Source organism: Harpia harpyja, chromosome 7, assembly GCF_026419915.1.
Source record: "Harpia harpyja isolate bHarHar1 chromosome 7, bHarHar1 primary haplotype, whole genome shotgun sequence".
In the NCBI taxonomy this organism is placed as follows: Eukaryota; Metazoa; Chordata; class Aves; order Accipitriformes; family Accipitridae; genus Harpia; species Harpia harpyja.
Genome location: NC_068946.1, coordinates 17,551,104 through 17,564,908, shown reverse-complemented (window position 1 = coordinate 17,564,908; position 13,805 = coordinate 17,551,104). Strand labels below are relative to the sequence as shown.

General features: G+C 39.8%; 1 protein-coding gene across 1 annotated transcript in view; it reads left to right on the top strand.

Annotated features, from left to right (window-relative positions):
• The window catches only part of LOC128144185 (sperm-associated antigen 16 protein-like), a 58,778-nt gene that overhangs the window by 20,297 nt on the left and 24,676 nt on the right, over positions 1–13,805 (top strand). The window contains exons 6-8 of the mRNA XM_052792654.1: positions 3,178–3,285; positions 6,554–6,671; positions 8,080–8,149. Coding sequence (XP_052648614.1) covers positions 3,178–3,285; positions 6,554–6,671; positions 8,080–8,149 — 296 coding nt within the window. The remainder of the gene's footprint in view (positions 1–3,177; positions 3,286–6,553; positions 6,672–8,079; positions 8,150–13,805) is intronic.

Sequence of the window (13,805 nt, the reverse complement as noted above, 5' to 3'; positions counted from 1 at the left end):
GGGCCCAGGATAAATGACTGTAAACCAATTATCTCCTGCTTTAATGTTGTTTAGCAATTGGTGGAAGAGATTCAGTGTCTAAAAGCTAACTGTAATTGTATTTTGGGTATTTTAATATGGTATTTACATGACTGCATGGCAAGCAGGTGGGCAAATAGAGTAGACTGCTGGCTGTTGGTTACATTTCACTGTGGCATTTCATTATTTAAAGAGAAAATCACAATCAGCTTCACTTCCTGTATACAGTGCATATGTTTTTTTAATACGTTGTCCAGTGTCTGAAGGCATCTTGAGATGTAACAAAGCCCCTGTATGCATACATTAAAAGAAGTATCAGCATAATTCTTTTACTCCAAAGCTAATGATAGTTATTACCTGATGGTTTAGATACACTACTAATCTTTATTTAAATTATTTCTAGAAACAGACATTGTGTTGTGATAGAAATCAAAACTAATTTTACATTGGTTTGCCATGTCGCAGTAGTTAAAGTGTACCTTAAGTGTACTCTCTTTCTCTTTTATCTTGAAGGCTACAGTTAAGCCCTGATCGATTGGTAAGGGATGTTATCTGCTGCAATATTTCTCTAATGGAAGCATAGATATTCTTTCCAATATGCAAAAAAAAATTGAAAATATCTCTGAAAATTGTGAACTTTTACAGGAGACTAATTTTAATTCGTTGTCTTCAGTGATGATTTGTCATTTAAGCATTTAATATCCTAGTAATATTTGCTTGAGTTGAATAATAGATTGCAATTTCATAGAGACATTAAACTCTGCCTGTCTGATGATTTAAAATAGCTTGAATCCCATATATTTTGTTGTTTTCCTATGGCCAGACCCTTTGTATTGCCTTTGTATTTAAACACGTAGGTAGACAACATAATGGTATATCAGGTTGAAGATTGTGTTAATCACAGGGACTGCTAACTGTGATATTTATAAGTTCTTTAAACACTTAGGAATTTATTAGGTAGATGGAATGAACGTTGTGTATAGCTTTTGTCTGAGGTTTGTGAGTTCACAAACATCAGTTAGGAAGTTTAAACATTTGCAGGTATCTTTCTGTCCTGATTTTTGGAAACACGCTCACAAATACACACCCAGTTTACAGCCACAGTAACAGTCAAAATATAAAGCAATCCTTGAAATCATATTTATTATTACTGTTAGTGCTATCACCAGCAATAAAATCCTCAGCTGATCTCCTATTTCTGTGCCAAAATCTAACCCTTCCCACACATATTTCTCCACTTATACCATGGAAAAAATAAGGTGCACACTTAGTTGTATTGTACACCATGTTTAAATGTGTCTGTTTAATTACGTGGTACATTTAGCATCCTTGCTGCTAAATGCAATATAAACTAGATAGAGTAAAAGCATGAGAGTATATGTTTTCTGAAACTGTCTTTATTTCAATAAAAAATTTAGGGCTTCAACTTGCAGCATCTTGGGGAATAAAGTCCCACCTAAATTCAGTGGGAACAGGGCATGTAAGTCAGCTTTGAAAATCCCTGCTTGGATTTATTGGACCCTGTCCTTTTCTGCTATTTTTATGAAATGACTTGCTTGAGAAAAGTTTAAATGGAGAGACCTGCAGTCTTTGACGTATATCTTAAGAAATGGATATTGGCTTTGCTATGGCTGTAGCAATACCTTTTACTCTTAGAACAAGCCATCTACTTAGCTCTGAAGGGGCAGGTTTTGTATTCAAGATCTTGCGGCAAGTCAGATTTTGTGAGTGGTGTCATGGAGTTGTTTCACAGAACTATCCTGAGACCGCTGATTCATTTACCTCTCAAATGTTTCGCTGTTCGTAGGAGCTTGAGCAGAATCGTTATTCTGTACTTTGCATCCCAATACCAATATCCTAAGTTACTGTTTCACAACTTCTGGTATTTGTACACACGCATACACAAAAGCTATGTGCATGCCCACAGCTCCTTTGAGCTTTTCACAGGGCTACTGCAGGGGCAGCCCTGCCTGTTTTCATTTCCCTGCCAGCTTTTCTCAGCTCTGACTGATACGTAGTGGCATTAATTCACTGTGGTCGTCTTCAGGTCTTTCTAATTGTTCCTGCTACAAGCAATGATTCACATATGAATGTACACATATAAGTATGGTAGTTTGTATAGGTAATAAATATAGCAAATGCATATGTAGTAAATATAAATTATTTGTACCATTAAATATAATGCACTGGCAGCTATGGGTCATCTTCCTGGACCTGTGATTTTTGCATACTCCACTGTCATAGTGGTTTTCCTAACTCTTCAACTCCTGTTGGAGAGGAAATGAGCTTTATTTTTGCAAAGAGCAAATATCTAATTTCTGTACGGGGTAATTTCAAGCTTCCTTTGCAATTAAACGATTCATGTACTAATCTTTCCTGCCAAACCTGTATCAGTAAAGGCAAGGAGAAAATGTATGGAATATATACAGAGTATTTTCTTTTATGTTTATGGAGCAGAGTAACTCAGGGTGTCCCATGGCTGTGTGTAGAATGTGTTTAGAGAATAACAGGTTATCAGTATGTTTGCAATTAATTCTGAAATGGATTCCTCTTGCTTCCTGCTGTCACATACAGGGGGCACTTGGGGACAGGCTGCAAACATGATTGAACAGAGCCTAGAACTTTTTTAGCACAATTTTTTCCAGAAGCTCTCTAAATGCATGTATTTGCAAGGCAACGATACAGTTATCCTTCTTTGTGTGTCCTTCTAGCATGTACCATTACGTTGGGCTCCAGATGTGACGTAGATATTAGAAAATCAGTATTGCAGTACCTTTTCATGTAGAATTTTAAACCCACAACAAAAGTATTGTTTTCTAATCACCTGTAATTTAAATGTGTACTTCCACAAGACCTCTTGTGCTTAAAGGAAGGTTGACCTCAACTCTGAGATTTATAATGCCAGAATTCTTATGGATTCTATCTAAAGGAACTGAGGGAAGGTGAAGAGTACCCATGGTTTTGTACATCAGCTGGCAGCAAAAAGACCTCCGAAGTACATGTTGTGCACCACAGGGCATACTACCAAAAGTTTCCAACTTGGATACAGTAGGCATGTGCATATCTGAAAATTAATTCTATATGTATTCAGCATACTTTGATGAGCAATTAATAGGAGGAGATTAATACTTCTTTCTTGCATTTTCTGTTTACATATAGCAAAGCTAAAGAGGCTTTCCTAAAAATGCAGAAAGAACGTGACTTCCATCGAATGCATCATAAGCGAGTGGTCCAGGAGAAAAACAAGCTTATTTGTGACATTAAAAGGTAAAAAAATTATTTTAATTACTATACATGAAGCATTAAAGATAATGTCTTCAATTATTGCCTGGTATTGAGATACTGTTGTGGAATTTGAAGTGCTAAAGTAAAGCTTGCTGCATTTAGTTAGTGTCCTGGCAAATAGCAGTTCTATCTGACCATTCTGCCATGTCTCTTAAACAATTTCTAATGTGTTTTTGGAATATTTTCCATGGTGTGATGTGGCATTGTTATGGGTTTGTGTGGTGGGGTTTTTGGTAGCAGGAGAGGGGCCGCAGGTGTGGCTCCTGTGAGAAACTGCTACAAGCTTCCCAGGCTCAAAGTCGGATGCGTCTCTGGCCCAGGCTGACCCCATCAGCGACGGTGGTAGCGCCTCTGGGAGAACATATTTAAGAAGGGGAACCGGGAGTGGGTAGAGGGATTAGAACGTGAGAGGAACCCCTCTGCAGATGCCGAGGTCAGTGAAGAAGGAGGGGGGGGAGGAGGTGCGCTGGAGGAGGTTGATGCCCCTGCAGCGCATGGTGAGACGGCAGCCTGTTCCCCTGCAGCCCATGGAGGTGAGCGGGGGAGCAGATGCCTCCGAAGATGGCCATGACTCCATGGGAAGGCCTGCGCTGAAGCAGTCTGTGACTGAAGATCAGCCCGCAGAAAGGACCCACACCAGGGAAGTTCATGAGGATCTGCAGCCCGCGGGAAGGACTCGTGTTGAAGAAGTTCATGAAGGACTGTCTCCCATGTGAGGGACCCAACACTGGAGCAGGGGATGAGTGAGGAGTCCTCTCCCTGAGGAGGAAGGAGCGGCAGAGACAATGTGTGGCGAGCTGACCCCAACCCGCATCCCCCGTTTCCCTGTGCCGCTGGGGGGGAAGAGGTAGAGAGAACCGGGAGTGGAGTTGAGCCGGGAAGGAGGGAGGCGTGGGGGGAAGGTGTGATTTGATTTTGCAGTAAATTAAATTGGTTTTGTTTCTTCCCCAAGTTGAGCCTGTCTTTTGCCCGTGACCATAAGTGGGGAGTGATCCCTCCCAGTCCTTGTCTCGACACACGAGCTTTTCTTTATATTTTCTCCTCATCCCACCATGGCCGGGGGGTGTCACAGTCTGACAAATTATAGTTAATGTCTCAAACATTCATTAAAGAACTTTGGTGGAGAAAACGGCCTCTGCAAAAACACTGGAGTTTTGTGAACAGGACAATGTGGCCGGAGGAGAGGGCCTCATGGAGGGTGGGACTGCACTTCTCCAAAGCCGCAATTCCTTATCTTAAGTGACCAGGAGAAGGAGCACAGCATATGCACCTGGAGGATGAGGCCCCACGGAAGATGGGACTGTGCTTCTATCTTAAGCGGTCATGCCAGCAGGAAAAGAGAGGCAGCTCCGCAATGAACCTCCCCCCGCCCCCCAAAGCTCACTGACCAATTCCAGAGAACCCTGGGAATGGGAACTGCGCATGTTGAGACCATCAACTAACACACTATAAAAGAAGGGAGAACGAGTTCTCAGTGCGCACCCTCCGGAACTGGATCTCTACGCTGGCTGGACCAATGCTGGACCCAGGACTGGTGAAACCCTTTTCTTCACTCTTTCTTTCTTTCTTTCTTTACTTTCTCTCTCTCCCTCTTTTCCTTCTCTCTTTTCCACAGTCCCTACACCTCATCCTTTTAAACATAAACTGTTGACCAAGTCTGAGACTAGGAGTGGATCTAGCCGCCCCTGGGCTCCTTGTTGAGAAGGAGTCCAGAAAGCAAGGGGGTCTGCTCTGAACCTCGTGACTCAATGGGAGGGCTCTCCTTCTGATACAGTTTCATGTTCCTTTTTCCATTTCTTTTTCTACTCCTCCCTTTTCTTTTCAAACAGCAGCTTAATGACATGTTGCAAGGTTCATATTGATAAGTTCACTTGTACTTGGGCAAGGTGAGCTAGGTTGAATAAATGTTGATTGTCGTTTGAACTCCCCTGGTGTCGTTTCACCTTAATTCTGACAAAGGAAATCCACGAACCTGAGTTGCTCCAACTTTGGGATGCGACGGGGGGGGAGGAGTGAGTGCGCAGCTGCATGGTGCTTTGTTACTGTCTGGGCTGAAACCACAACAGGCATTAATAAATACACAGTATTTCTAATAGTTGAAAATATAAATGACATTTTCTTTTACCCAGATATTTTTCCGTAAATATGTAGTGAATTCTGGGATTAGAACCTTTGTCCATTTTAAGGGTAATTGGTATTACACTGAGTTCAGAACCTTTGTGTTCATGATTCCCGTTGCTGGTTTTTTCTTCTGTCCTTTTACATCTTGAGCTTCCTATATGAAACTTGCTACATTGCTTTGGTTGCAAATAAGCCCGAACTAGTGCGTTGGCACTGAGTTATAATAATTTATTTTGTAATATTTAATTCCCTAATTTTGTCATTCTGGAATTCTGTAAGTTTTCTATTAACTGTTGTGCTACTTTGCCTCTATGAGTAGAACTTTTATATTTTTCATCTGAAGATCAGTGGGCCAGGTGAAAGAGTTGAGTTTAGAATCTCTTCTTTGCATATTTTTATTCCAGCACTTGTAAGCCACTCCCCAATGTTATTTTAAAACATCTGCAGCTCCAAACAATTCACAGAATTTTGTTGATATTGTTATCAATCAATGCATGTAATAGCAGCTACGTTCTACATCTTTAACCTTGAAATCCATACATGCTAATGCAAGAGAGCACTATTCACTGACTTATCCTCTGTGTGTCAGCTGTTTTGCACAATGCAGTATTTTTGAAGTTGTTAGTCTCATGTGTTTCTCTTGAGAGATTATATATCTGACTTTTGGTCTGAAGAATTAAAGTGGTTAAGTATTCTGAATGTAATGTGCAGTGAAGAAAGAAATAGTAATCATATTATGACTGTTTTGTCTAGATTAGGATCTTAGTTGGTAGTTGGATAATAGCTGTAATTCTTTTTCTTCCAATGAAATATCATCCATCTGCAAGAAAACAGAAATTAACAAAAATTAATGTGCAGTGTGTGCATGAAGGATTAAGAATAGGTCAGAATTGGATGGATTGTTTTAAAAGATATGACTAAACAAACTATGAATCCTCTTATTGATCTGACTTTTTTTTTTTTGTGGTATTCCAGTTGGGTGGTTACATACTAAATAACTTTGCTATCTCCTCTGTGTTGATCTTTTGGCACTTTTAGTCTTTTATTTGGGGAGGGAAAAAGTTACACAGATATAAACCTCTGATTTAACTCATCTTTGAGGTATCATTTGTCCTCTTCTTGTTCACAGGCTGAAGGCACATTATGCATCATACGAACCAGTGCTGAAGCAGCTGACTGAAAAATACCAAACTACACTGAGACAGAAAATGTTAACTAGTTTGGAGAGAGACAGAGCAGTTGGGCAGGTAAAACTATGGTGAACACCACTTGCAAAGCTGTAAGGAATGCTTTTGGCTTTTACTTTGTTAAATACACAGGATATTTCTGTTAAAGCAACTCACACAGCAGTTTGAAGCAGAATATTTTAGTGAGTTTCATGATATTTGGTGAAACGTTAATATTGAAAGTATGTGAAACTTAGTGCCACAAAGTAGTAGTTCTCAGTCTGTACTTGCTCAGTGCTGCCCTACACGAGTCAGCAATGCGCAGACCCTAATATACTTTCAGAGTCAATAGATTAAGGAAAGGTGTGATATTCCCACAGATTCACGTGCTTCCATCTATCCCTTCAGAAAGCTCTTATTTTAACTTTCTTTATTACTATTTATTTTTTTTTCCTAAATATATCCAGGAATGACCTACTAGTTTAGGAAAAAATACATTAAGATATCAGAGATAGGTTTTTCTGTCTTGTGAGTGGAATAACAGAGTAGTATTTTACTCCTATAATCTTATCTGATATATAGGTTAGTATACAAGATATTCTGCACCTTTAGCAGGTTCTACTATAAATACAGAAAGGATGGATGAAGAACAGAAAATTATCTTGCATGTGTTAACTAATAGGTTGTTTGTTCAAAAAGAGAAGGAAAAAAAAGAAAGAAAAAAACATCCCAAAATGCATTGCATTTCAGCAGTAGCATCAACTATATGTGGGTAACATGAAAGGAATTTACCATGCTTGCACTCTCTTCTAATAGTCCTCATCTCTCACTTCCTCCTTTCCTCTGCCTCCAATTTTTCTCAGGTCACCTGAGGGCTTACTTTTAAAAGACTGAAGATTATATGTTTGAAATTTCACTAAGCAAACAAAAATGTCCTATAGAAAAAGAAAGGTTACTGTCCATATACAGTTATGCTGAATCAGGAGTACAAAACATGTAACAGTTCCAGTGACATGAAATTTCAGGAACGTATGTAAGGCCTATCCAGTTATGAACTGTAGGCATTCTGGAGTGATGACTTCTTTGGTAACACATAACATCATATTTTTTGGCATTTTCTTATGACAAAGCTATACGTCATATTGTGCTATTAAGTTAAAGATCAGTGCAGTGACAGCAGTGGCTAAAAGTTGATGGTGCAGTACGAGCCCTAGTATTCTATGTTTGCATAGTTTTAATAAATCTGTAAAAGTATTTTGAGAGATTCTGGATGGCTTGTATTTTATCGCACTGTTTCACTGGGCCTTTCCAAAATCTTGAATTAGGAGTAATGTTTATAACTTCGAGACAATAATCAGAAAAGTAAACAATTATAGATGGAATTTATTACTTAAATATGCAGGCATAAATGCTGTGTGTTGTGAACAGACAGTTTGAAAGCAATTTTTTCATATTGCCTCTCCTTGTTCTCTCATCTTTTTAAAATTAGGTTACAGGTTTGCAAGCCACATTACAAAATTTACAGTCCAGATGTGCTATTCAGATTCCTGTGACAAAAGGTAAAATATTCCCATCACCAAGCTCAGACTGGTTATAGGTTTTTTGTTGTTGTGATGCGTTTCAAAATTTGGTGTAATGGTAAATCAAAACTATTGCACTATAAACATTTTATCAACTGTCCTGGTGATAGAGCAGCAATTTTATCATTTGAATATTTATTCTAAAATATATCGACTAAGGACAGCGAGACTGCTGATGGCAATATGGAATATGTGAGTAACTATGGAAGGACTTTGTCCTAGAAATCTATTTTGTGTCTGATTTTGTTATTTTATCCACTAATACTTTTTTTTTTAATGCGAGTGTTCTTTTTCAGCTCACTCTTATAAAGGTATATATGGTGGTCTGGAAACATTTCAAAAATACTGTTGTTATGAAATCCAGCCTCTTATTTTAGCATGTCTCATTTTTACAGGAGGTTGCTAAGGTTATATAATACCTGCTGGAATAATATCTTTATCTGTATGCTACTACACTACTTCCCTGGTGTTTTGAATAAATGCATAATTATTAAGTTATTTTTCTAACTCCATCAGAAAAAAACCTAGAACCTCTGCTTTCCTAAGTAAATAAAGCCCATGCTATCACATTCTTTGTGAGCATCACTCCCCCTAATAATTTTGAACCTTTTTCCCAATTGCAGCTACGTTTGACAGTGAGATAAGTCTCAAAGAAACCAGGTTTCTGAAAGACTCCTGAAAAGATATGATGAAAAAGGGAAATAGTGAGCTCTACCCTCTTTGACAACAGAATATTCACATGAGAAGGGGATGTTGCACCTGCCTTAGTCATGAGCAGAACTTCAATCAGAGATTGCAGTTTATTTGGCATTAGAGGACACCAAATTTCTCAGCCACATAGGTGACCAGGTATCAAATTATATACCCAGGTGAAGCATTTGTTGCAATTAGGACATTTTGTTATATCTGTTTCTTTAGTGGTTTTTTTTCTAGTGTGTTAAAAACCTAAACTTCCTTTTGCACAGGTAGTATACCCCAGGTAAAAAGCCACGAAGTTACCCCAGCCTTTGACAATCAAGCTTCATTAGTTCCCAAGTTCATGGAGTTACTTCCATTGTATAAAAGTCCTGCAGAAAAGACAAGGCTGAGAAGAATAATGGTAGCCACATAAACTTCTTTGTTTCTTTTTGGATCTGTAGTTGATTGAAGAGGCTAGCAAGCATTTCCTTGACTATTAAGATGGCTTATTTACTATTAATGCAGACATTTCAACTACCGTCCAGATCTTTGCTACTGCCTGCCTGTTATGAACGTAGCACATTCAGTTTGATTTTTTTTCCTTCAAATTCTATCTAATATAGGTTGAAGCAGTTGGTCTCCTAAATTGTCGTGAATTGCTATGAGCACTGGACTGAGATCTAATAACCTGAAAGATGCCTCTCATCCTAGCTCAAGTCTTGGTTTCCATGCAGCAGTGGGATGCTTACATAGCTGAGGAGTCCCTTGGAGCACACCCTACTCCTTTTCTAAACTACTGTTTAGTTAAGAATATAGCTGCTTTCATTTCTGGGAGAACCTGAAAGGTTTCTGTAGTCTTACCCAATGTAAACTAAGCTATGATTTTATTTTGTACATGAGCAAGTAGCTACTGAACTAATAACTTTTGTAAATACAAACTTCAGATGTGTTAACAGGGTGGAATACTGAAGTACAGGCAGCAAGCCTCTTCAGTGTTCACAGTATCTTTCTGGTGTGGGATTCTGATGCCTTTTTTTGTATGTGCCTCCTCAGCAAGGCACATTTCAGGCCCCCAAAATACCTTTCTGTGGCTGTATGTACTGGATATGCTCTGCTGTAGTCTTTAAATCTTGTTACAACTAAAAGTATAAGCTTCTGCCCCACTAAAGAGCACAGCTCATTTTCATCCCACTTCAGACAAGGAGGTAGAGAATGGGCTTTTTATTTTATGTTACTTTAGGGCATATAGCATTCAACTTTTCATTATACTCTGGGTTGAGAATATATAGTCTGGGTTCTTCTCCCATGATAGTGTTTTACAGTAGAGATGCCCCATCTGTCTCTTTTTCATATTACACATAGTTCCATTTGTTGTTTGATTCTAAAAACCCCTCTCTAGCTGTTCACAGTACATGTTTATTCTCCAAAAATCTTGAGAGCACTTTATAAAACCAAAAAGTGACAAGCAGGGGAGCACTTTATAAATGATAATATAAAAAACAAAAAGGTCACTTAGTCTCCAACACCAATTATTAAGCTTACCAGCCACCCATGTGCTTGTACAAGCCTTAATTTGCTACATACCTTGTATATCATAAATTAAGCGGTATTTCAGTTCATTTCTTTCCAGTACTTTGTCCTCTAATACTACATAATTTTTATTGCCCTTTGTAGGTCATACTCATGTCTCAGTGGGTGATACTGTCTCTTACTCAGATACTTTCTGCTGCCTCTTGAAAGATGGTCATGTCCTGTTGCCTCTTGAATGCTTATTCCTGAGACAGTATAAATGCTACCTTGAGAAGCAAGCAGTGCATAGATACTGGAAAAATGTTTGCTGCGTTTCTCTCTAAATTTAAGTTCTTAGTTTGGAATGAACCAGTGCTGTTGGACTTGCAAATCTCTGCTGTAAGGAGACCTACAGCTGCATTTTTTCAGTTGCTGTTTCTTCAGGGCTGACTTTTATGCATTAGTACATTGGTACGTTTTAGTTAGAAGATAATGAACATTCAGACTGGCAAGTTATCATTTGCCAAGGTAAGATGCCTTTTCTGGCCACCTGTGTGCTTTCACTGCAGCGCAGAGCATGAAGGAACGAGAATGGCTCTGCCCGGGAGCAGGCGATTGCCCGTCATTGCTCCTAATGCTGCTTCTGTCCCACAATCTGACTTGATTGCAGAATACCTAGAATGCTGGCTTTGGCTAGAGGGCACTGAGAGTGGCTTTTAATTAGTTTTGGATCTGCTGAATTGTTCGAGGTTTTGAATAGTGGCAGTGAGGTCCTGCACACCCAATCCATTGTGAGTTTGTTTTTTGTTGGGTTGGGGTTTTGGTTTGAGGTTTTTTTGAGGGTTGGTTTTTTTGAGTCGTATAGTGCATAGTGAAGAACAAAGGGAATCATAGAATCATTTAGGTTGGAAAAGACCTTTAAGATCAAGTCCAACCATCAACCATGCCCACTAAATCATGTTCTGAAGTGCCTTGTCTACGCGCTTTTTGAATACCTGCAGGAGTGGTGACCCAACCACTTCCCTGGGCAGCCTGTTCCAATGCCTGACAACCCTTTCAGTAAAGAAATTTTTCCTAATGTCCAATCTAAACCTCCCCTGCCACAACTTGAGGCCATTTCTTCTCGTCCTATCTTCAGCCACCCGACAGAAGAGACCAGCACCCACCTCACTACAATCTCCTTTCAGGTAGCTGTAGAGAGTGATAAGGTCTCCCCTCAGCCTCCTTTTCTCCAGGCTAAACAACCCCAGTTCCCTCAGCTTCTCCTCATAAGACTTGTGCCCCAGGCCCCTCACCAAGTTGGTTGCCTTTCTCTGGACACACTCCAACACCTCAATTTCTTTCCTGTAGTGAGGGGCCCGAAACTGAACACAGTACTCGAGGTGTGGCCTTACCAGTGCCGAGTACAGGGGGGACAATCACTTTCCTGCTCCTGCTGGCCACACTATTTCTGATACAGGCCAGGATGCCGTTGGCCTTCTTGGCCACCTGGGCACACTGCCGGCTCATATTCAGCCGGCTGTCAACCAGCACCCCCAGGTCCTTTTCTGCTGGGCAGCTTTCCAGCCACTCTTCCCCAAGCCTGTAGCGCTGCATGGGGTTGCCGTGACCGAAGTGCAGGACCCGGCACTTGGCCTTGTTGAACTTCACACAATTGGCCTCTCCCCATCGATCCAGCCTGTCCAGATCCCTCTGTAGAGCCTCCCTACCCTCAAGCAGATCAGCCCTCCCTCCCAACTTGGTGTCATATGCAAACTTATTGAGGGTACACTCCATCCTATTGTCCAGATCATTGATAAAGATATTGAACAGAACTGGCCCCACTACTGAGCCCTGGGGAACACCACTTGTGACCCACTGCCAACTGGATTTAACTCCATTCACCACAACCCTCTGGGCTCGTCCATCCAGCCAGTTTTTTTAATCAGTGAAGAGTACACTTGTCTAAGCCATGAGATGCCAGCTTCTCAAGGAGTATGCCATGAGAGGCAGTGTCAAAGGCCTTACTGAAGTCCAGGTAGACAACATTGACAGCCTTTCCCTCATCCGCTAAGTGGTCACCTGGTCATAGAAGGAGATTACGTTGGTCAAGCAGGACCTGCCTTTCATAAACCCGTGCTGGCTGGGCCTGATCTCCTGGTTGTCCTGAAGCTTCGTAGTATGCACAATGAGTTTGCATTATAAATTTGTATCTGGTGGCTAGCTAGAAAAAAAAAATTTACAGTAGTTAATGTTAATTTTAGGACAACTGTTCTGGACTTAGGCATTTGATGTAGCAGCTTTCACCCTGATGCCTTTCAAAAAATTGAAGAGGACAGCGTCCACAATACAGACTGGTATTTAGCTTTGCAAACAGTGCTTGGTACACAAATCCTTCAGAAGAAAGTGTTCTTTAGGTGTCTTGATTGTTAGAAGTTTAAGTTTTTATTTGCTATTTACTTACCTTGCTTGTTTGAAGTTGATATAAAGGACAGTTAATGGTTGGAGAGGAACTAGTTAACAGTTAGGATTGGGACTCGGTCATCTTGTAAAGTGTTTCTCTGTCCCTGCTATGTTCCCTCAGAAGCCAGTTCTGAAAGAAAAGTTGTATTTTGAGTTGAGATTATTTTTAAAAAGGTTTGGATGTTTCACTTAAGAAGATTTGCATTAAAAACTGGTTCTGTTTTTGTTTTAAATTGGGTCCTCCCTGATGTGGTAGCAAGATCATACATAGAGGGATCTAATTATCAAAGAGAAATAACTGATTTTTTTATTTAGGTTATTGGTGTATATTAACAGAGCACTTGCATCCTTGCTTACGGATCAAGACACAGTGTTAAGTGGTGCTCTGAAAAAAAGACCGCTTTTTCCTGAAGGAATTAAGCAATGTTGATTGTGGCTTGCTTATAAACCTAAGTGAACGCTGCTATAACAGCTGGTTCTAAAAACCTGTTATAAAACTGTTCCTTGCTCAGTACATTTCCTGTATTTTCTAAAAACAACAGCTGCTTATTTACTACCCAATTATATTCAAAAGTTGAACTCAATGAGTTTCTTTACTCATGGTTGAATTAACTCATTGCTAAGCCTGTTAACTGTGCTTTTCCTTTCCTTGATCTAATGTAATTGGTGTTAGAAGGTCATGTAAAAAGAAATTCAAAATGCACCAGTTAAAGTACTTAAACCTTGTTGTCCCCATTCCATCTACAATGCAGTCAGAATAGAAAATCTGTAAACACAAGCTGTTGATGTCTTAGTGCAACAGTTCTTTAGAATTTGTTTATTTTTTTAATGGTTACTGACTTTTTAAGCCCTTCAACTGTCATAACTGATGGTTTATGTGTATTTCAAAAGCACCAACAAACAAATGCTCCATGAGCAACGTGCTAGTGGGTAGCAGTTACTGAGTGTGTAGAAAGTGTTTGACATATAAACCAATTTTGCAGTATACGGTTCCTCAGAGAACGTT